Here is a 25,773-nt window from a genome sequence, read left to right on the forward strand (position 1 = left end):
AAGGGGAACTAAAAGTTTGTTTGAAGAAATCGGTTTTAAAATGCCCGAGATATCCAAAGACAAAGTGAAACAAAACATTGGGAATGAAAAATCTGTGCCACCTTTTACTAGGATTGCTTTGTTTTGGGTATCTCAGCCATTACAAACCCAATAATTTTCATCAACTAAACTTTGAATTCTTCCTAGAATTCTGTGTTCTTTTATATTTCATAAGGGGTTTCTCACTATCTCAAAAACTCATCATAAAAAAAAACGTTAAAAACCTGAAGCCCCTTCTCAACCGAAACTATTTCATCCCTTTAACCCTCGGGGCTCGCAAAGTAGCATCTTGGTTTGTGGACCGTAGTTAGCTGCCAGCGTGAATGACGTGACAGAGGCTTTAATGCGGGGCTTTTGCGGGGAAATAAAGTTATGTTTTTTTTTTTCTTTTCCATTCCTCGACAACATTTGTCGATGCTTTTTCATCTCCGATAGCAGGTGATGATGAGACGAGATTCATGATTTGGTCTGTCAGATGTGCTGTGAATAAACACGACCTCTTGCTTCCTGAGGAATGTGGCAGAGGTACATAGGTGGGCCCTTTTTTCCATCACAAGCATTCAACACGCCATCTTATCATTTTATATAATTCATATATACACGATCAACCTTAAAACAAACAAACAAACAAACAAACAAACAAACAAGCAAACAAAAATAAACACAAGAACAAAATTAGAAAACACAAAACCTTGCAAAACCAAAATTATATTTGTCTATATGACTTGGAAATTACTGAGTTTTGATTAAAATCGGTTTCAGCAAAATTTGACATCGTCAACTTTATCCACATGGAAAGGGCGTGAAGTGAAATAGTTTAATTTACATGTAACTCCAGTTTTGCCCGAACATCAAGTAGGCCTATCATGTTCCCTGCATGAGATATAAGCATGTTCAAATTACGCGGCGACAAGTCAACGCACAGTAGTTTTCTCTCTTCCAATTTTCATTAACCATCAAGTCCATTGTTGCCACTTAAAGTCAAGGAAAATTAACATCTCGCGCTCACATTGGCGTGCAAATAGTTTGTAGGGAAACGCAGATTTTCATTGCAACGTTTAAATACCCTCAAAGAAATTCATACGACATTTCGTACAATCATAAAGTGTGACTGCTCATATAGCTTTATCCCTCATGCAGTGCGTAAAGTTAGGAGGCTGTATTTTTCCTTAACGCGTGTGGACTATCGTTGTTTTTTTTCTTGCCTTTCTATTGCTGGGTAGCCGAAGACGTAGGTCAAGAACCAAGAAGGATTCTCGTCCATCATGCGTAGTCCTCACCTGTTTCGGTCATAGGATGCGCAGGTGTCTACGGTGGCTTCAAAAACCGCAAACAAAAATAAAATTCTCGTCGCCACATTGCTCGAGGTGTACTTTGTGCATACGCTGTAACGCTTGATATAAAAGAAGAAAAAATAATGCAAGACCTTCGTATTGTAAGTATGAAACGAAGCGTTACAGTCTTAAGCTGTCACCAGCTGTCTCGAATGGGGTCCATCAGGATTTGCGTCGGTATTGGGGACTTCTTAAAAAATATAGGACACTCCCGTGCATTGGGTATGTGTATGTGTGTGTGTGTGTGTGTGTGTGTGTGTGTGTGCGCGTGTGTGTGTACGCAACCACTGCTGTTTTCGAATTGTGACTATCGACTGTGAGGTCTTACGTAGTTACTTATCCGGATGTTGAGAACAACAGGATTAATATAGCATGCCACCTGTTAGTGAGAACAATAAGACCCATCATCATAATTAACTGACAGGAATTTCATCAATGAATAATTTCACACTTCACACGCCTCATCAATTCGCGAGTGCCATGGAGGAATAAGGCGTGTCGACAAAATGGGGGAAAAACATTACAATGGTTATTCGCGCGTGCTGTCCATTTGAGTGACAGACGGGGTTTGCGAAATGCCCTTCGCGTGCGTCGTAAATGACCTTTGACCAATGAGGGAAAAAAAGGCACAGTGGTTCTTTAATGTGCTATATATCAAATGCTACACATTGTCTATACACAAATTGTCGGCAGCAGATGTACACTTTGAAAAGATCTCTATACAAGGAATAGTTCAAACAATTGCATTCCTCAATGAGATTGCACGATTTACCTCAGATGATTTGGTTTACTGCGTTCTTATACCATGGCAACGCACCCGGAACAAGAACAATATTTTGCAGTACTTGTTTCGTAACCACACTGATGCGTCGACCTTTAAGGGACCTTTTTTTTTGGGGGGGGGGATAAATGAGATACATTTTTTTTTATTAGGACGTCACGGGAAAGATTGATCAAAAGCAACAAAAGAAAGGGAACAAAAAAGAAAGAAAGAGGGAAATAATAATGAAGGTCTGACAAACATTTCACTACACGGAAGACTGCTCTTCGTGCATCTATATCCTCTATTGTTATGATAATTCGACATGGGCAAATGGAAATGGTTTAATCTTGTTGAATAATCTACCTCCGAAGAGAGCATGGCGATGAATGTAATACAGATGATAATATCTATCAAAATAAGCGTCACCATTAGAATGCATATGAGCCGTTTTACAATGACGGTCCTGTAGCAGTTAGATGGGGGTCCACTGTGGCCGTCTTTACCAATGTGTCAATATCGACAACCCCCTTCATCCAACGCCTGCTATTTTTGATAGGCATTTTATTTCTAAAACAGACGACTTCACACCCTCCCCATTCAAGAATGTAGCGTCATGGTACAGACAAAGCAGTTTTCACCTCAATGGGCAAAAATAGTGCACATTATATAGAATAAGATTTTCATTGATGGCTATGACAGTTATGTATGGTAATAATGTTGATTATAATGGTGATTGTAATGATGATGATGATGGTGATGATGATGATAGTGGTAATGATAGTAGTAATAATAATAATGACAATGATGAGAATAACAATGGTTATAATATTATTACTGTTTCGACTACGCTCATTTTTAACGTCACATCATAGTTTTCATAGTTGCGATAATCATTGTTTGAAGACGTAGGCCTAAACATCTAATCATCTGATAATAGAAGCGTTATGACTTTTTGTTTCATTCGTAATGTTGTCTTTCATCATTATTTATCATTAACGTTTTCTGGACTTGTCTCGTTGCCCAGGTTACCATGTCAGACCAGCGGGAAGCCGAGCTAGCGACGAAAGAAGCTAACCCCATCATCGACGGCAGGAAAGCAAACGTGAATCTGGCCTTCCTTGGAGCCAAGCCCAGGAATAACCCCACAGCAAACGGTGGTAAGTTACCATGGTAACGAAAAAAAAAACAGAGAGAGAGAGAGAGAGAGAGGAATAGAGGAAAGATAGATCGTGAAAAATCTAACATGCATCTTAAATCATTTGGACGCGTGGATTAGTCGATAAGGATCAAGGCAAGATAAAAGTGTGAACATCTAATCTCGTATATAATCTCTATTGTGCTGCTTAAGTATTGAAGTATTGGGGCTGAAGCAGACCACATCAGTTATTACAAATATCACACTTTCATCTTCTGACGTCGGACAGAAAATCAAGTTGCATTTAGGCGAGTGCTGAAATGCAACACATATACCCGTTTTGTTTTGGTTTTCTGCCTTTGTTTCAAACAAAGTTTTTAAATATAGGGTGTGTTAAGTATGCGCATAAGCATTTTCAGTCCCACACATTTGTCAAGACTCCACGGTAACTGTCGGAAATGAACACACATGAAGACAGTTTCTCGTCAAAATTTAATCTCGATGAACACAAAAGGCACAAATGACGAAAATAAAATTCTAAACACAGACACAAATACGCTGAAACAAAAATCCAAAACACGGAGTGCTACAGAAATAATGCTAATAGATTTCCCGCCAAATTAAAAGAAAGCGCGGGCAAGAAGGTTTCGGAAGGCGCAAGCCAAGCTCGCACGACATTATTCTTCAACCAGCAACCTCGTTTAGAGTTCAACACTGTCACATCTGGAATACATATTGCTAGTTTAGCACAGCAGACAACATTATTGAATTTCGAATCAATATTCCACGAAAAATTCATCGAGGAGAAGGAAACGAAGCTAGGCGCACATCTTATACAAGCGAGCTTCTTCTCTTCAGTATATTTTTATGGGCTTAATGCACTGTGTTCAGCCTATAGGTGATTATTTCTATACGTCGTGCGACTGAACCTGTGTGCATTAATATACGCACCGCCTCCTCGCATTAGTGGAGATCACCCGAGAAATTGATAGACATAATGTGCAAACGGATAGATAGTTGAACAAACACGTTTATATGAATATATGTATAATATATTTCAGATGTATATATATATATATATATATATATATATATATATATATATACACACACATATATATAGAAAAAAAAAGAACATTATGAAAGATAAATGAATACATGGAGAGAAAAGGGACATTCGGCGTCAGCGGGGGAATGAGATATTCAGCACATTACCACGAACAAACTCCCCTAACATGACATCGTCAAAATGGCGCTTTGCCACTTAATTTGCCATCTCATACAATTTTGTTACCATATAACACGATACACGGGGAAGGAGGTCACCCAAGGGAGGTATATAGGTACTGGGATATATATATACATATATATGAACAGTATGTCTGTCTAGAATTACGAATTGTTGTCATCCAATTTCAGGATGGTAGGTGCATATTTTTACACTAATTATTCTGACCTCGCCCGCTGTACGCAGACCCGTTATGATCGAAGGCCACTCCACTATCGGTGATTAATCTACTTCTATTTTTTTTTTCAGAAAGGACAACATGCAAGTACACACACACACACACACACACACACATAAACGAGCAGGTACGCATCCACTCAGAATGACCAATTAGTCAAACGATAGCAGATGGAACTTTAACGCACACACAAACTGCAACAAATGCGAGAGATATATAGTCACACTCCATTAGCCATGACAGGGCGGAAACTAATTTCAGGCGCCATTTTTCATTTTTTTTTCATTACTAGCGGTCTGATGGATTATAGACAAACAAAGAAAGGTGAGGCGGGACAAAGACAAAAATTCCTATTTTCATGTTTAACACAAACTCAACAAAGCAAGAAACACGCCTCAGCTTATGTAATTGAAGTCTCCAACACTTGATGAACACCATTCTTGATGAGCACCAACAAGGATATTAACGATGTGGGACTAATAAGATAATGCGAACTAGTTAAAAAAAGTCCCCTATTTCGTTTCCTGACTTAATTTAAAGTTTGAAAATAAATTTTCCTTAAGAGATTGATGTATAGGCGATGGGGATCTGAAAGCAGAGAGTTATTCGGATTCCCACTTCGGATGAAAAGGTGCGCGTTGATTGTAGATGAAAGGCGATTTATCTCAACTATGATATCTTTGTTACGCCACGGTGTGTTTACTACGTAAAGTCGCTGTAGATCCGGTTTCTTATCGTGTGACAATGGCAACCCCAACACAGCACTATTGTTAGCTCCACTTTATCAGTATTACCTCCCAAGAGTGGCACACAATTAATGTTTCAGAATGCTGATTTCATACTTCTCAGACGCTTGGGGGATAAAGATTTACCCTTCCCTTTTCTCACCGTTTTCTCTTCCTTTCTTCTTCTTTTCTATGTCGAGAGGGGTCATTAACCAAGCACATGCACACACACACACACACACACTCAAACACCTGTGAGTCTTCTGCACATGCGGTCCTTCTGGTCACCATGCCAACGTTTTCTGCTATAAAATTTATGTCATATCGCATTTCAAGTTCGTTGGACCAGAGAAAGGGGGAGAAAAGGATGCTAAGTGACACGGACTGTCATTGTACGTCGACCCCTCCCCCGTTTAACTTGACAGTGCCTTCATATTGTAAATGATTATTAAAAAACGCAATAAAAAATTTTCGCGTAACGTTATGTGAAGAGGACATGACTACCAGTCATTCGGTCATACCAACAATTTGGTGCGATGAACAGCGTTCGGGAATACCCCCTCTTGGTTTTTTGCTCTCTGTTTTTGTTTTTGTTTTTTTCACAGCGGAAGGCGGCTGTTTATCAAAGCACTGCTCGGTTCAAATTCACATTTCAAAGTCATAATCAATCATTCGACTTTTGTCGTGTCGGAAGAGGTTACACACCTGGAAAAGAAATAAAGAGAGGAACAAAAAGAAAGAAAGAAAGAAAGAAGAATCATCTATAAATACTGGCACCCATTTCACCAACCTGTTCTTACCCTTTGTTCAACAACAACAACAGTAACAACAAAGTAAATTGTCTGTTCAGACGGAACAGTTCCATTTTCTGAAACCCTACATGTACATGCACAATAATCATAGTGAAGAAACATCGTCTAGGGGATATATCCCATTACCCTTCCCTTTTCGCTTTTTTGTTGTTGTTGTTGTTGTCATTTTCTCTCCATCCCCTCTCCACTGTTCAACCTTACTCCCCTGATAGAGCCGAGCCTACCCACGGAGAAGCACCCTCTTGTTTGACAATAACCCCAGGTCGAAATCTCAATGTACTGTATTTTTTTTTCTGGTCTCTAATTAATGCGACTCATTCTTTCGTCCAGAGGAGGGGTAAATAATCCGATCTGTTTCTGGTAGAGCCATGTAAGACTTCTGTTAGAATCCCAGCACCTTGTCTCCCCTCTATTCATCTTTTGTCCAACTCCCCTCGTTCAGAGGGGCTCCCAAATAACGGGACGACAGAACTGGTGAAGGGGGGGGGGGGGGAGCTGTGAGCAGAGGTTTGCGAACACAAGTGGGTTCATAGTGCTCAAAGAAAAATCAAGATATTTTTCTCTCTCTTTCTTTGTCGTCGATCTTTTCCGCTCCTACCATTGCTCCCTCAGTTCAACACCAATCAAACCTCAACAACAAGGCAGTATCTTGGTTTCCTGACCTCCGATGGATTAAAGATAAAAAAGTAACTCAATGAGGAGATTATCTTGTAATAATTTTGTACCTCGCAATCCACTCGAGAACGAGACGTAATCCAAAACCCTTTCTTCTTTAAACGGTCACAAGATTGGATACGAAAGGCACTATTCTCGAGTCTTTTCCCCCATTTTTTTTTCAATCTAAACCGCAGAGTAAATATCAGATGTTGCACTAGTTCGCGCACGGTTAAGATTTCAATGAACTACTGCTCGTCAATACGTGTTCGCGTCCATAGCAACGTTCCGTGCAAACACCTCCTGTCGACAAACTGTCTGTCTTCACGGAAACCACGTTCTCCAGGTCCGAATCTAGGCGGACCTTGGACGGGCTCAAAACCGATCAAACGCCGTTGCTTTTTTTTTTCTACTCCGGTCTCATTTTCGATCAGTCCACACTTATTGTCCGACCAGGGAGGCAGAGTATACCTACTTCGATAGAACAAAATGATAACAATTGAGGGCTATGTATGGGATAGGATTGGAAAGCATTCCCCAAGTTAGGAGACCAAAGGGAAGATACTCTGTCACTGACTTATGAGCAGTCTTCATCCGAAAGAGAACGGCTTACAAAATGAGACAAATTTCGCGGCATATGATTGGATGACTAGATAAATACACGATATGTGGCGCAACAATGTGCCCGTGTTGCACGTGCGTCATGCTGTCTCTATAGAATGTCTGGTGCGGATAGCGGTAGAAATCCTCCCAATACGTCTTGGAACCAACATCTTCTCTCATCCCTCTTCGCTCTCCTTCAATCTTTCCTCCTCTATTGTTGTTTTCCCCTCTTCCCTCTCTCACACACATGGACACATGAAGAGACTCCACTTCTCCTTCCATTCCTTTGAGTCAAATGTTAACGGGGAGGGCTGATAGGAGAGATATGAAAGGAGATATATTTCATTGGATTACTTTGATTTTGTCATAGAGTGGGAGAAACTATAGGGACTCTCTCTTATTGTCGAACCTGAAGATGAAACTTTATTAGGGAGACGAAGACTGTCATGAAATCAGCATATCAAAAACTAGAAACGTTTTCCAAATTCTCTGCAATGGCAATGACAAAGTAAATGCCATTTTCCTATAATATTTTTTTAACTCAAATTATGTCTCTTCATTTCAAAATTTTCATTTTCCAATAACGCAATGATTTTTGAATGCATAGTTTCATATGCAATGCTCTTGCTATTTTTTCTCCTCTCTTTCAAAATGTATGTTTATATGTTTTTAATTTGATCGATTTGTTGTATTAGATGCATATGAACGAATTTGTGCTATTCAAAACAAGACTTGATTTGATTTGATTTGATCAGATGATGTGCAACAAAGCGATTGTAGCAAGGAGTATTGGTGTACTGTATCATGTTTACCACAAAATGGTGTGAAACGATTAGCTGTGTGGCTGCCACAAGTGTCACTGGAGTCACAGTCAAAAACACAATATGTTTTGACGGTTGTTGATGTTGCGGTTGTTATCATACCGTCATTCACATTGGAGTGGGGAAAAGGCGGATCCTTGCGCCGAGCCTGCCAGTCCTGCGGGGCTCGCCCCACTCCCGTCACCGCCCTGGTGTCGATGTTGCGGTCATGAGCGGGCATAAGTGCCAAGTTGACTTTGAGCGAAAACCTTGGCTGATAAAATGTGACATGCCTCGAACAATAGCATAGGAGGATCGAGAAAGAGAAGGCGGGTTGAATCGGGGAGTTCCTCGATGATCGCCTCTCCTCCTATCCCCTTTCCTTAACCCATCCCCAATCACCCCCTCAAGCGACCCCATCCTATCAGTACCACCTTGGGATTCGAGTAATTGCCCCTCTCTTCAAACTCCTGCTAATAGTTCGGGTGTTGAGGTCATTTGGAGTGGGCTCCCTCTCTATCTCATTCCCGCTCTCTCCCTCTCCAACCTGCGAAAGCAGCTATAACCTAAGTGCTCCAAATGGTAGTTGGTGTAGACGGAATCAATCAGTCTGCGTTTGCCAATCTGATATCAATGGAACTATAAAAACACATAAAGAAAAAAAATAACACCACAACACCAATTCTTAAACTGATGCATACAAACAACGGATAATTAAACGCCGTAGTTTTGACAGCGCACTGTATAGCGAGGTACCCGCACCTCGTCAGGGGCCCGAATACCGTCACCCCGCTTAAAATTGTTTTAAGCGCACTAAACAAAAATTTATGCCCGGGACTGTGTTCAGTATGCTTGAAAATTGGCAGGGCCAAGCAAATTTTGGTGAAAACCGAACAGTTTTTCGCGAAAATCGGAAATTTTAATCGGAATAGGACCCTACGTGTTATAAGTATCACCACTGTCCCCGCACGCATCTTTTACGTGCTTTGTCTATGGGAGCGCGGGTGACGAGTTGCGGGCCCCCTTCCTTAGCGCACAGCTATTTCGCATCGTTCGCGTTTGACGACGATAGCTGCTAATTTTCGATATCGATCAGTGAGCTTGTGATTCCATTGGAATTTTCAGCATTTTTCCTGTATGTGAGTTGGATTTAAAAGAATTTCAGTGGCGAAATGTGATTCAAATATGCGCAAACATTAACTATGACGAGGTGCGGGTCACCCAAGTATACTAGCACCATCGCAAATACCATGCGCGCTCATTCGCATTGTGGAGCGCAAAATGCAACTTTGCGTTCGCGTCACGTATATATAGTAGGCGCCAAGGTATTCGGTGCGTGTTACTGGCGGGAGATTCATGGCAAAACGTTGGCCGCGTTTTCCCTATCATTTTGATGGTGGTCTACGTATTTTTTATTAGTTATTTTCGAAATTTATTTGTTTGTTTTGTTTACTTTGATCCTGTCAGAGACTGAATATGTGTCTCAATGAATCCGAAAAGACATAGAAAAGTTCGTCAATTCTCTCGGGCCACTACCGGAGAGCATGGTTTATGTGAGGTGAGGGCGTTTCAGAGAATTGAAAAATGATATGGACATAGTTATGTACGTTGTCTGTGTGTCTTTTTTTTTTTGTTCTTCCGCGCTACACAGGGACTTTGGGTGTTGTAACACAAGACGGGCATGTATTAACGACCTCAAGCATGCAAGAAAACATTAGGGGGAAGCCACCCACAAAAGTTTTTTTCACAAAATGCCTCTTTTCAAATTGGTCTGACAGGGAGACGCCCCACAGCTCATGTGATCGAAAGGTTTCGACAAATGTCACGGAATATTATTTTTATATATTGATTTGTAGCTATTCTACGTTACCTATATTTTTACTTGTAATTTTGGGATGGTAGTATAATGCTGTATATGAACATTTGCAGAAATTCAAACTGACAAAGACATCTGTGAATGATTAACAATGTATGTAAATCTTTTGTATTTTTTTTTTCATTCAGCAGCAATACATTAGACGATTAGAAGGGCCTTAGTTACCTTCAGCGAAAAAACAAAACAAAACAATAACAAAAAGAAACCTCATATAGAGATATCTTATGTCGACGGATGTTTGTTATCATACTATCGTTCTTATTACCATTATCATTTTGGTGTACTTTGTTCTTGTTTCAGGTGATTTGATGCTAAAGCCCTATCCAGAACTACTTCAGTATTACAATGAAGCAGCACTTGCTTTACATCTCACTCAATCTTGGCATGTTTGAGTTAGATTTTTAGAATGGGGTGTGACACACACACACACACACACACATATATATATATATATTTATATATATACATACATATACATTAAAATGCATTAAATGCATAGACATTAAAATGTAAGTGTTTTGTAAAATGAAGAATTTCAGCTTTTGAGCTGCATGTTCTTGTTTTATTGTGAATAAACCTATATTGAATGAATACATATATATATATATATATATATATATATATATACATACATAATATACTTACAGTTATGCATATACATAGTACATAGATATATACAAATACATATACCTATACTATAGGCCTACATATACACATACAGATACATATTATATATAATACATATACATATACCAGCTTGAACTTCAAGGTTCGCTGTCCTCTAACATTCTTTGTTACCGTGTTATCTCACGTGACCTTTATTCCAAGCGACCCTTACTAACCTGCATTCATCATCCACAGAAGACAGACGTCGACGAATGATTAACCACATCAATGTTTTCCCCTGCAATGAATTTTGGTCCTCCGTAACGTGAGACAAAAGTTATGCTTTGTAATTTCATTTCATACACTCGGCCTGTCCTCGCAATAAAAGTTGAAGATCTTCTTTCAAAAGTGCACCATATAGGCATGTGCGTATGATAAACGCTTCATATTTTTATCGCGCACTAATTCATCGTCGGACATACTGGGCTTCAAGACCTGCGTATACCTCGTCACGGTTCTGTATAATTCAATGGCCCGTCTCCTTTCCCTTGATATACATTTCAAGAAGCTTACCAAATATAAATGTTTCTATGATCTTTGTTCCCCATAATGACAGACACTTTCAAATGTTACACTCCATAATCCATCAGCACAGCCGCTTGGGTAACAATTATTGATATTACTATAATTCTCTTACTGCAATTGATAATTGATAATACTTCTGGAACTACGATTGGTACTGTCTTTAATATTTTTAGCTTTTACAAATTTTAATCGCTATTACGAAGAAGTCATCTGCGAGAAGTGCTGCTACTTCTACCACTACCACTATTTCCACAAGATTATTATTACCAATAACAGCACAAATGTATCCAGATATCACTGAGATTACTACCCCACCGTCAACAAGCTTATGCCATTTCTAAAATGTTCCGCTGATTACTTATGATACGCCAGAGTGCTACTCTAATTACTTCGCCTAAAGAAACTACGACTGCAAGACTTCACCTTGACTCATAAAATCTGCTTACGGAGTTATCTGTAGAAATGTCAGGCGCATTCTAAGCTCACGATAAGAACTCGTTACTATTGTTAAACAACACGTGGACATTTGGACCAAAGTTGACCATGTCGTCTGTTTGGAGGAGACAGTTGAAATTGTTGCACTTTGGAAATGACGAATTAATCGTTTTGAAAGCTGTGACGCATGCTTTCCTCCCGTGTTTGACCTGACGTATCTGTAAGACTCTTTAATCGACACGAAAGAAGAATTTCAATATGCTAGACCGTTTGCAGACAGGCCACATAACTGCGCTTTGATGGATGTGAGTTGCACGACAGCTTTGACCTCTGTACAACATGAATCCCGTTCTCGTCGTGTCACCCTACTCTCCGTGGGGGGATGGCAAGGTCACGTGGGTACATCACATGAGGGACCCCATCGGCATGCTGGCGTGGATTAACAGTGTTTACACGCAGTCCGATCTGTACCGTGAGTTTCCAACAAGAAACAGGTGGCGTCTCGAATTTATGAGACCGCGAATTTTGCACATGACCTTGGAATAATGCACTTCTTTTTGCATTTAAATCGCTGATACAAGGGGATCGATATCGGGGATCTCGGGGTTAAGTCCACGCGCGGAGGGAATTGGGTGGTGACGAAGTAGCGGTCGTCTCGTCTTTGCCAGACCACTCATTTTCTCGTCAGACCCCACTCTCGTTCACATTCCCAGAAAATCTCATCACTTCAAGCGGACATCCCTCCACTCTCGTCCCCATATAATCATGCCCAGCGACTCTACTGTAGTCGCTTTACACGAATGCAGCATGGAGTCATTGCGAGCATGCGCAACATTGACGATTTATGAATCCCATGCCAATGACATGAATCCAGGTGGAACGGAATTTTCAGGCAACATCGAAAGATTGATAACCACGCAATACCAAGCGGCTTAATGTTGCAGGTTATTTATCCGGCCAGCACCATTATTGTCTTGCTGTGGTCTCGGCTGCATCAAAGTTGCAACATCTGTCTATGGTGAAGAAGCATACACTTGTATGATAAAGAGAAATCAGACTCGTGAAAAAACCCAAATCGTCGTCCGCGATCCTTTCTCTTAATTCAGACAACAAATTTTACCGCCCTTCTTTACCGGGTGAATATCTCCATGACTACCCGCAGCGTTACCAGCACCGTACGCATGCGCAGCGAGGCACTTCGACAGTGACGTTGAAACGATGATGGATATGCTAATCGTTTTCTTGTCACGCCTGAAGTCCGGGATGAAACTAATTCCGCGCTCCGTCTGAAGACGAAATGCTGGAAAAGAAACGGAGGAGATACCGATTTGGAATCCGACAGTCCTTTAAGATGTTGTTGTCAAAATGACATCAGTGAAATGGGGAGTGTGATCAGCGTGGGTCGTCGCTCGTAACCATTTATCATTCCTCACCCTCCTCCATGCGCTGCCATCTTCACTGTTTTTTGTCTGGCTCGTAGTCCCATCAGCTCTGTCAAACAAAGCCCAAACTCCAGTCTGCCAATTTCACAAATAACGTTTGATCGTCTGTCAGGGGAAGAAAGAACTTCACCCATCTCTCTTTATTCGGACCATTTCTTTTGGATAAACGAATTATGATCGTAATCTGCATACAAAATGCTTGTTATTGAAGTGGTGTAGACCAGCTAGGATGTTTTCAGATATATTCCCTTTGAGCACAATGGCAATTTGGTGATATGCGATGTAATCAGTCTTGTGCTCAAACAAATACATGTACAGAGACGAAACAGTGCATTTAATACACCCAGGAGGGCCTACAAATAATGTTACAGGTTGGTGTACTCCGGTTGAGTGAAGCGCAGTCAGCGATGTTCTTCTGTCTCTTGCTTTCTTGTTGTTGCTACTGCTGGAAATTCAACGCCCATGTTACAGTGCATTTGCTCTGACCGCCCAAATGACTAAATGTTGCCAGAATGTGCATATACCGCAGCCAAAGTATCTCGGCGTATCGAATCAAATAATAGCAATGCGTCATTGGATTATCTGGACAGATTTTACGTTGCCAGGTCTTCCTATACCATTTCCCACCTCCCAATGCCTCCCCTCGATAGCTCGACATCCCCTGCGTATTCGATACGACAGCTGGAGCGTGACAGCGCTTTGAAGGTGAACCATAGAGTTGGCTTGTTTTGAGCGGGAATCAAAATGTATATTTTCCGCGTCGATGGATACATGAGGTTGGCGTGTGCACAGTGTGTATAATCACTTGACATTACAACTTTCCCGCGTATTCGACTACTGATGCAACAAAATCAGTATTAATGACAACGATTAGATAAGTAATGATTATGATAGTACTAGTAGAAGTACTACTAGTGGTAGCGATAATTATGATAATCTTTTAATAATGGTGATGATAATAATACTGAAAATGATAATAATGAAATATTCATATACACCAAGAGCAGCCTCTTCAGAGTAATGGCTACTATTCCAGGTTGCTTTGTTATTATAATTACCACCAAACATAACTGCCAGGAGCCTTTCGGCATACACATGGGTGAAGGGAGCGCCGGATGGGATTCGAACCCATGATCTTCAGTCCGCATAGCCTCTGAGTCTATACCACAAGACCTCCAACTTGAAAAGTACTACTGATCTCCGTACAAGAAACTATGACGAGAAGAAAATGATACACCGCTGTCGTAGTGGAACATTCCCATATGAGGCCGACGAGGAGGTTTGGCCGCCGGTTGCGTGCATCGTCCACAATAATTTTTACTGTTGTTGGGTTGCGACTACGAAGCGAAAGCGCGTACGTCACCGCCAGAACCCGACACTGCACAGGCTCATATTGATATTGGCATTAACCTTTTCAGAAGCGATTACCGCAAACAGGCAAGGACAGATAATGTATGCCCCGTCCTTGTTTCTCCCAAGCCAACCATGCACGTGGGGGTTTGGCGCATTTTTCGCCCAAACTTGCAACCGCTCCGACTTGCGACCGTCATTCATCACACAGACTGAAAGGGGCAAACCAGCCGATGTGATGACGAGATGACAATGTCTGTCTTCTCATCATCCTAGAAGGAAGATGTTTCATTGAGGTCTTCCGTTCCCCCTTTCCAGAATAGATGTTTTGAAAGCCCTGTATACTGAGTACGGTGTTATGGTCATGCTTTATGGTATATAACTTCAACATCTAATCAATCAATTAATTAATCAATCAATCAATCAATCAATCAATCAATCAATCAATCATTGATTAGTCAACAGATCGACCAATCGACACGCTGCAGCTCTTGTTCATATTCTGTACACCAGCCGTGCACAGTCCCTTTCTTTTCTCTCTCTATCTCTTAGTAAGTATATATTTCTCTCTTCTTTTTTTTTGTATGTGTACCGCACGGTAGCCGCATCCCGGAGATGCTTTAGTAAACCCTGGGATAAAGGTCAAGATATGTTGTTGATATTTCACATGGTCGGTGTATTCCTTACGACTCCGCGCTCGAGGGAGAGGGAGGAGGAGAAGAAAAACTAAGAGAGCTAGAGAGAAGAAAAAAAAAAGATGAAAACGAGACATACACATGCAGAGAGTAATCCTCGTGTAAGGATGACAAGAGTCGATGGGAAAGAATATCCATGGCTTCCTCGTAGTTAGAATGCGATGGATGATCAGAATTGACCATGCCGAGTCATTTTGGCGCGACTCGGAAAGAGAAGAAGAAGAAGAAGACGAGGGCAAAAAACTCCAAACATATGTTCCCGCCAGAAGAAAAACAAGTCAATTTCATCTCGATTAGGAGAAAATCAAATTGTCCTCTCCTAGATGGACCAAAGCGGTTCTCCCTCGCCTTATGTCCAGAAGCGATCTTGTTTTGTTTTTCGAGTAGCTGATTGCACGGGGCTCACCCTCACCCGAAACAAATGGTTTGCATAATATAACGACCGCATTTTCACTTTTACCGTTGCAGTTTGCATGTGTTTCCCCGAGCAACACATCACGGTATCCTGTCGATTGATACGTTGGCCTCTGGTTGGTAATCACTGCAAAACAAGTCGCGATCTTGACACGATAAGTGACCAAAATCCACTCCAGCTTTCCTCCATTTGTCCTTTCGTTCCCCACGTCTCCAAACCGAGGCTGTGGGAGAATACTGCAATCAGCTGGGGAGCAGAGATGAAAAAACAAAACAAAAACAAAACAAAAAATGTATTAGAAAAGGAGGTTTTAGAAAGAATCCTTCGCAACCGAGGTGAAATAGTGTTGAAATAAACCTGATCCGGAGAAATCCCTCACAATAAAAACCCGGGTAATAGACAATTTGTCTCATTTCTGTAACCTATTTTAGCCCCACTGGAAACATTATGATTCGCGGTAATCGGTTTCAGGTGAATGGGATCATGGGATAAATCGTAACCGCCACAAGAGGGCTGCATTTTTTCGGAAACTAAGGTGACTGGCGAGAAGTGAGGGAGGGGTCACCTGGAATAAGAGTAGGTTGCCACATTACGTCGACCTCATGTTCCCTAGCATGCAGGTTGGTACCGTTCGTGAGAGCGTGGCACCGTTCGTGAGTACATCCATGGTTACCGCGCTTAGCGGATAAACAGAGCCAAGATCATATTATGTGTGTAAGTGTAGTTATGTTTAAAAAGTGGTAATAACGAACGCACACCATTGGCCCATTACGTGACGTAAATGGATTTTCGTCACCCACCGTCGACACACACGAAATGTCCGCGCATTGACCTAAATATACTATAACCCGTGAGTCAAAGCCATTTGCTAGCGATAAGACGCAGCTTTGGTCGACAAAAGATTTAAAGGGCAGTGAGAAATTTGTAAGATATGTTGCAAAGCAGTTTCGTACCTTTCATTCTAAAACCATCTGTAGCATGACCCTTGCTAACAAAAAGAATATGATTTTGACGAAGTACAGGGTAAAAATATGACAGACTTTTTCTCTCAGTGTATCAAGACTAGTTTATGCAAACAAATTTGCATTTTCACCGACGCGGATGAGGGGAGAGGGACAGGAACTTCCTGCACAATAACATCTCAAATTGTGTCACAATAAGAGCTCGGTCTTCCATGATTATGATGAAGAGCATTCAGCCAATTTCAGCCGGAAAGGTTGCAAACATCATGATGCCCGCTCTAATCACGATCTTCGCCGACCGTCCATTGTTCTGCAGCGCCGGTCTCTTATCTCTCAAGGTGTGTATTTTCGATTAAAATGTCCATCTTAATCGATGCTAATGTATTCAACCATCACGTCTAATCAAGAGCACCCCGAGTCCACACGGACGCAATGACGCAAACTCGGTTTCCACAGGCGAAAACGCTGGGGAATGGAAGGGGTTGAGGAGGCGGTAGGGGCTAGTGGGAATGCATCATTACCTTGGAAATTCAGCTTTTATGCTCGAGTGGGCTTGCTAGAGAAAAAAGATCGCGAAAATGGGAATTCATCGGTAGCACCAAGATGATAATAATGTGATGAGAATGAAAGAAAGAGCACTTACGCGATGATTCGAACAGCTGAGTCGTGGAGCGAAAGTTGGCACCTCGCCAGCTGGGTCTCTGCCCGGGTAATTTGACGGTGCGTGACTGCATATGCGTTCTCCCCTGCCATGCAGCTCAATTTCCCCCCCACCCCCTCGCTCACGTTAGCCTTTCCTTGTCGAGAGGATTCGGCTATCTTTCTTTCGGAATTTTAATCGAGACAGTGAATAATTCTTGCTAAGTACGCCTGCGTGACTGGCGCATAGAGTTTCAAAGATGCACGGAATGTTTCACAATGAGAATGGAGTTGAAATTAAATAAGTTTTTTTTTTTGTCTGCTGGTGTTATAATTTCTTGCTTGTTGTTCATAAATTCGTGCTAAAGAGAAGGGGCCACTACGCTCATCAAAATTGCTCAAATACGCTAACGACTCGACATGCATCAAAACATTATAGCCAGCTCATTGATAATAAATAGTACAACCGCAGCAACCTGCAGTTTGTAAATTATGACAAGTCGTGAAATATCGCGTGCTGCGGGCCACATTATGTTATGCCATTGTGCCTAGTCACGCGCAGTGACAGCGTAATGAGGAAAGACGTTTGACATAAAGAATTCAGCCCTCAACCTTTACTCTATTATGGCAGCTTGGATGAATATCTTTTATTCCTCAACCTACCGGTTGACAGCTTGAAAACATTTTGCAACATTTAACATGATGGACAAGTCTTTTAAAGCAACGTGTCAAAAAGTAAACAAGCAAGCGAGCAAGCGCACAAAAAAAAAAGAAACACCTACAACACGCACACCCAAAAGACACACACGCAACGACGAAGGTCGGAAAACGTACGTTAACGCACATGTAAGGCCGTTTCCGCAATTCTGTGGACGTTAAACCTCTCAACACGATCATCCCAAAGTCCTATCGACTTTGTACACAAACGCGTAGTTGACGAGGCGAACAGAGTTAAGTGTGTGAGTCGGGTGATGCACAGCTCGATTCACTATTGTTTTTTGGAAGTTTCTATATACGTCACACTCAGAGCTTACTCAAAACTTGTCATCCAGAGTTTTTGTAAACATCTACATGGGTTTGACGGTTTTTCTTTTAATGGAAAAACAAACAGGAGTCCGAGGGAGAACTGGCACTTTGTCTTGTATTTTATTACTTGTAATTTGCGTTTCAAAAATGACTATGGTTTCGAAAGGACTGCGACGAACTCATTTCCCTTTCACATGGTACAATGTCGTGGTGTCGATTTGGCATTTCCAATTAAAGGAGAAATGCTCGTACCAGGTTCTTTCTTTTTATTTGTTCATCTGTATCTTTCTTTCTTCGCTCAATGGAATATTTTTGTTGGTAGTTGTTCAAGTTTCTATCATTTCATTTTGTTTCATGATAGTTTGATTTCGTTCAGAGTGCTAACACAACTCAACGTGGTTTTACACTTCTAAATTATTATATTTTCCATGGCGTGTAATGCTATTAACAACTCATAAAAGTTGAAAGAGTATGGACTACGTTTTCAATTGGTCACCTTTTTTAAATAAAATTAATCATAGTACTAAAGTAGTGACTCATATATTCTATTTCTGTACTTCATCAAATCGATTTAATTTTCAGCCTTCCGAGTGGTGTAATCCCATCTAAAGGGAGTGAAAATGCCAACAAATAAAACGCGGAATCACCTAAGCAGAGATTTAGCAAATATACCGGGGGAATAAAACGGCACCAGCACAAGCGAATTTGCCTTACAGCATTCCCTGGTGCATTGGTAATGTATTGTATCCGTAGGGGTAATGCAGCTTCATAGCTTAGGATATATCCGGTGAAACTTTATGGAGAGAAAACGGACAAAATAGCTTGATTACATCAGACATATATCCCGATGAAAAGAGACCACTATTACAAATGACAAGAAAAACGAGATTACTGAGGAAGAATGTCATTTTTTTTTTCGTTTAGCGGTTATGCGGTTTTCTGTTGTATTCATTCTGATGTGTACCAACTCGTGGTCTTGTCAAGTGAATTGACTATACGTGTATTATGAGCTGGAGGAACAAAGCCAACAACGGGGGTAAATGTTGGGGCAGTCGATCTACGCGTCTTTGCATCCAACATTAGGGCTCACGGTTGTGTGGTTTCCTTTTGGGCTTCTCCTAAATGTGTTTGCGCGGGATGTTGCTTGCGTTGCCATGGTAATTCGTTTCCTCATCGGCGAGGTGAATCTGGACATGCCAAAAAGGAGGGGGGGGGGGCAGGTACACTCATTTGAAGAGGAATTTGAGGTTAAGAATGGGATACAAAAAAAGATAGGAACATTGGGACATCATCGGTAGGCAATTATGCAGTCTATGTCCCATGTCGCCTTAATGCCCAACAGGACACGTTATTAGAAGTGAATGATCTATCCGTATAGCAATACCCCTAATCAAATCATCCCTACACCTCAATGGGAAAAATTTTATATGTACACCTTCTTTTCTTTCCTCCCTACTATGCCGACCCTCTCCTTCTTTGTCATCTCCTCTTTTTTCTCTTCTAATTTAATCGTTTCAGTGTCTCTTCTGTCAAATGTCGTATAAAGAAGCATAGTTAGTCACGTTGATGTTGGTGAGATATGACAATTACTGTATTCACCTTTTCTTGCAATCGTAGTAATGATTTCGAAAGATGTCTCGGAGATACACGTGAGGTTTGCAGGTTTTTAACAGCTAACTGTCGTATTATATTATTATCATCACACTCACACAGAGGCAAGTGAAGGGGGGGGGGGCATGAATAGGTTAAATTACTGAAAACTTTAACCTGCTTTCTGTCATAGATTTCACCTCGTCAAGAATGGATCGGATGACAGGTAAAGGGGGGGGGGGGGGAATGAGAACTTTCAAATCTTATTCGTTGTGATAATGCGTACCCTCCACCAAACAAGAACTGTGACTGTCGTCCCCCTTCTCGTGTTGTACTGGCTACATTATTTACGTCCTCGTCGTATCACCAAAAGACCAGCAGAATAGCTGTTTTGATTCTTTTCCCCTTTTTTCGAACGGGGTATTTACCACATACCACCAGCCAATCCTATTTGGCCTAAAAGAGGAGAAGAGGCTGATGGGAAAGCAGGGTATAATACAGACACGAAAAGAAAAGGGGGAACCAAGGCAAGGGAATTGTAATGGATTGTTCAGGGCTTACGCTCCGAGGCGTTCTAAAATACGAGCGGTTTTCATTCAATGGTGAGTCCAGACTAGTTTGCAGGCACAAACCCTTGTTGGTCGTAAAGGAGTCTGCGCCAAGACTACTACATGCACCACTTTGGCACTGTCCCATAGGCCCTGTGTTGAAGCTTCTCCCAACAAGGGTTTGTACAACCTTTGGGTCCATAAACACCTTTTCATGTTTATTGGGCGGAGCTTCACTCTGAGAGGATTGTCATGGTAACCGTGATTGACATGCCCTATAGGGGGCTGTCTGGCTGACCACCACTGAGATAAAGGTCAACCTGAGTAGAAAACCAGATGGTGGTTTGAACTGTTATGTAAGACTTGGGATGTACTTTCTAGAGCAAGAATGCTCCCCTCTGCAATGAGTGACCACCTCCTTATGAGGAACCAAGGAACATATGGCCTATCCCAGCCATTCCCTTTCTGCATGGAGGTGGGAATCTCTTCCCACCTCCCTGCTTTCGGTTTGTTTCTTCTTTTCTCTCTTTTCAAGCTCTCAGTAGATCTTATTCTTTCTTTTTTTCTGTCTACTCTTCATAATTACCGAATCATATCAAGACCAACATGATTTTCCCTCTATTTTCACCTTTCTCTCAATAAATCTCTTTGTGAAAGAAATACTAAATAAATCATTCTCTGTTTTGGTACGTCATTGAAAATGCATTCCCCATATGCATGAAATATCTGAGCAAGTTTGTAGTTTTTTTTATATATCAGTCTACCTAACCTGTATATTTTTGGGGGGGCCTCTGGCGTACATACTTATGTAAGGTGTCATGTTTAAACTCCTTCTTTCATATTTCTATTATTTCATGAAGAGCTATAAACATTCCTAAGTCTTAATCAAGATTATACCAAACTATATGTCTTTACGAGCCTAACCTTTATCTGTGTAAAAAGAAATAAGTAGCTTTGTATGTGACATTCTGATTTAATGCGAGTCTACATAAAACCTTCATTCACCTATTTATGCATAGTGCCTGCTTATCATGCATTTCGTCAAATTTGCCTACTCGAACTTTGATAATAAATGTACCAAGGCTTATTCATCTACAGTAATAGATTACTATACTTTATGATTTGGTGACCTTTCCCTTCAGGCCTACGTAATTTCTTGCTCGTGCTATTGCTAATGTGAGGTACATGTACCAACATATACCCGATTTCAAGTTTACAAATTCTCAAAGAAATACTTGCCAATAGGCCCATAGGAGCTGAGATATAAAATTAGCTAACCTGGATCAATCCATTCAAGTAAAAATCTGACACCAAAGTCAAATTTGTAACTGTCATGCATTCAAACTGTTTCTTACAAATATTGTGGATAAAGAGCTTAATAACAAAGTTATGCATTTTTAAAGTTATATAACTTTCTCTTTATCTAACTTTCCCCAAACTGTCACTGATATGTTCTAATCGCTGAATTCTCTCAATCCACATGTATTTCAATGTGAATTTGTCTTTTACCGATATCATCAAAATATTTCTTGCGATTGTTTGATATTTCTATAAAACAGTGTTGCATTGTCATAAAAGCCATGAACGCATAACTGAAGTAATGTTGTAATGCTTTCGGGGAGTAGATAAAAGAAAAGAGATGATATATATTTTGATGATATCGTAAAAGTGATATGTACTGTGCAAGTTCACGTTGAAATACATGTGGATTGAGAGAGTTCAGCAACATTATTAGAACATATCAGTGACAGTTTGAGGAAAATTAGATAAAGAAAAAGTTATTTTGAAGTTTCTATAACCAGGTCAAAATATCAAGCTCCCACACATAATATGGGCTTCATTACCAAGGAATATATGCCCATTTTTTTAAAGAGAAATGGTTACAGTTTCAGAGACTTCAACCCCAAGTACCTTCTGATCTGGAGATTCTCCCGCCTGAAACCCCTGGCAAACGGGAGACTCCAAGCGCATATCACGAGCGCGAATTTCCCTGCGGCCAGGGTCCAGGGCCCGCTTGAGCTCTGGAAGCTCTAATAATTGGAGTTCTTAATGTTCTCTTGTGCTATCTAAGGCTTATTTTTCAACATACGAACACACAATGTGAGAAATCATTTTAAGTGGGAGACACAGAGCCAGGGCGGGAGAAATTAAATCTCAAGCGGGAGAACGGGAGATTTGGCAAAAACGGGCTTTCGGCGGGAGATCTCCAGTTGAAAGCGGGAGAGATGGAGTCTCTGCAGTTTAAAGAACAATAGCCTACCTACATTTCTTTAAAAATACAAACAGAAGTTCATTGAAACAAACAAGCAAAAATGTGTTGCTCAGAAAATAAAGAGAATGTACCACAGGCGAGGACTGGCAGCAACAATACATGCAATCCAGACCAGAACTATCACTAAATGTGATTAATACCCCATGGACCTCAACCTGAGTGAGTTAGCACAGTACACAATGTTTTTGTGTGCTTTTTATCAGGTTGCTACCGTGGCAATGCATTATTCAACATTGACAAAAATGTGTTTTTCAATATAAATGCATATATATCTATAATGGTCCCCAAAAATGTACCGAATCTATTAAAAGCTATAACAACATTCTAAAAACTGAGGAAAATAGCATAAGCCATAATGTTTTTGTATTATTTATTTTTATTCAAAAAGTTCATAATTTTTGTGGCAAATACTGTCCGTCCATGATGAAAGAAGTGAATATTTTTTAATGAAAAATGCCTATAAAATGGCAACACAGAATTGCCATACTCCAAAGACAGAGTTTAAGCATCAACATGCTATAGTGGTCACATGTACCAAATATCACGTCAAATGTTCGAAGACTGAGGGAGTAAGCTCTACATTATTAATCCACAATATTTGTTTATCAAAAAAAAAAATGTTGCCATGGGAATGCATTGTTCAACATTGAGGAAAGAAATGCTTTGAGCAATTGAAATGTGTATTGGTCACATGTGTCAAATCTCAATCAAATCCTAGAAACTGCTGGATTTAGCTAAATCAATTAGTAATTTGTATGTTATCACGTAAATACATGGGTCAGCAATGACAAGAGATGAAGTTTGGATATCTTCACTTTACATTTTAGCAGCCAAAATATATGCGAAATTTCAATTCTATATAATGCTCAATAACTGATGGAGTTACAGTTGATCAATCCACATATGTAAGAAAATATTCATGTCATGGCAACAGACAGACTGAAAACCACACATACACACACAAATGTCTTGCTAAATGACATAGGCCCTACATGTAGTAAGAGTGATCATCAGTCTCTAAAACTGCAAATCAAATGTTCAAAAAGTGGGCAGTTTGTTCCACAAATGTTTTTGACAGAAATGCTGTTAATGGCAAACACTGTCGACAATGACGAAAGATACAATTTGTAAACAGTATAGGCCTACAATGGTGGTCACACATGCCAAATTTCAAGTCTATTGCTCAAAAAGCGAGGGAGTTAGGTCAATTCATGTGACTTTGTATTTATCCATAAAAATACTAATGTTCCATGGAAAGAGGCATATTGAAAATTCTATAATGTATTATTTAAGTGTTGTGCAAAATAGCATTACTATAGAGTGGTCATGATTCCCAAATTGCAACTCAAATGGCTTAAAAAAAAACAGAAAAAGTTTGATCCACAAAATTGTAAATGATTTTAAAAATATGAATAATGTTGTTATCATGGCAAAACATTGGTCAACAGTGACAAATATTACGCTGTTGCCAGCAGACTGCAGGTTCATTTCCAAAAAGCACTTAATAGATTATTACAGCTACGACACAGCAGATTCAACTCATTTTGAGTGAATACATGACAAGTAAGTATTAGCTCTTTCAGTGTTATGCAATTAATAAAGATGGAAAACAATTGATTGCAACCAGCAACTGATTTTTACTAGTATAGAATAGAGAATTATAATCAATTGCAAGTTATGATTCAGCATCCAGGAGATTTTACATTGATATCTATCACAAGTTTTAAAAGATGTATGTATAAATTCACTCGGGAAATGCATTGTTTTATCAGACCAATACATAGAGAGGAATTGACAGTGAATTTGAAACACTGTCGGAACTTGCCATAGGAGAGAGATCAAACTAGGGAGAGAAGTTACTAGTATACAGAAGACCATCTCTGACTCTACTTATTAAAGATTACTCTTAGAAGTAGAAAACCTCTTAGAAGTAAGGTTTTTCTGGGTTTGGTTCATGCATAGGTTTGCACCAGAACTGTTCTTTGCTTTTCAACCTTGATCTTCTCAAAGTTTAGGTTTTATTCAGAACCTCTACATAATGAAATTCAAGGGTATTAATTTTAAATTATCACATAGGTTGGTACACTAACAATGAACCTAGGTTTGTGTTTAATTAGTGGGCCCATGACTACACAGTATACCAGCGAGTAAAAGAAAAAAAAAGGCGTTTAAGGGATGGTAGTTTTGGTTGAGAAGGTGATTCAACTTTTAACTTTTTGCATGATAGAAACTACTTGACATATTAAAGAGTAGTTACAATTTTATTTGATGAAAGTCGGATTTGGAAATATCCAAAAACAAAGTAAAGCAAAGTGGTCCATAAGAGAAAGTTCCCACATTTCATTAGGACCAATTGTTTGGCGATATCTCAACCATCTCAAATTTGATTTTCGTCAAACGAAATTTTAATAGAATAGTATGTAGGGGCCAATGCTCTTTTGATAGTCATATAAGTGGATTCTCGTTAAATGTTGCAAAAAGTTAAAACATGCCTTGAAATCTTGTTCAGAAAAGCAGATGATGCCCTAAAAAATATCTCATTACATTTTAGTCATTTCATGGTTTACACCATGAATCCACATGCTGCTCCATGGTTTACAGAAGAGTCAGATTTAGAGGGGAAAAGATGACTGTACTGTGTAAGGGAGAAACGGTCACCCCTTGGAATCTGGTGTACTGGTATCAATGGGGGAAGGGTTGTCTGACCAGTGTTGTTTTTATTTCACCCATGGACTGGTGATATCTGTCTTCCTAATTATCCAGTTATTGGGTGCTGCCAGCGAAGTCCCCAGAGATGGTGATGGACATTGGAAAGCAACCAATCACATGGGTAGAGGGTGGAGTTTGATTTTCACCGTGAGAAACTGTTTTTAGAAGTCTGTACAAACCCTTGTTGGGAGAGGCTGCAGTGTAGTGGTGCGTGTATTAGTCTTGGCGCATGCAGACTTCTATACGATCAACAAGGGTTTGTGCCTGGGAGAGGCTGCAGTGTAGTGGTGCG

General features: G+C 40.3%; 1 protein-coding gene across 1 annotated transcript in view; it reads left to right on the top strand.

The window, feature by feature from the left end:
- Window positions 1-25,773, top strand: part of LOC139735591 (RNA-binding protein 38-like) — a 143,262-nt gene that overhangs the window by 21,053 nt on the left and 96,436 nt on the right. Inside the window, exon 2 of the mRNA XM_071646348.1 lies at window positions 3,161-3,293. Coding sequence (XP_071502449.1) covers window positions 3,161-3,293 — 133 coding nt within the window. The remainder of the gene's footprint in view (window positions 1-3,160; window positions 3,294-25,773) is intronic.

The sequence above is a fragment of the Diadema antillarum genome, unplaced genomic scaffold (genome assembly GCF_040938485.1).
Source record: "Diadema antillarum isolate AM-2024a unplaced genomic scaffold, OU_Dant_1.0 seq00000586_RagTag, whole genome shotgun sequence".
In the NCBI taxonomy this organism is placed as follows: domain Eukaryota; kingdom Metazoa; phylum Echinodermata; class Echinoidea; order Diadematoida; family Diadematidae; genus Diadema; species Diadema antillarum.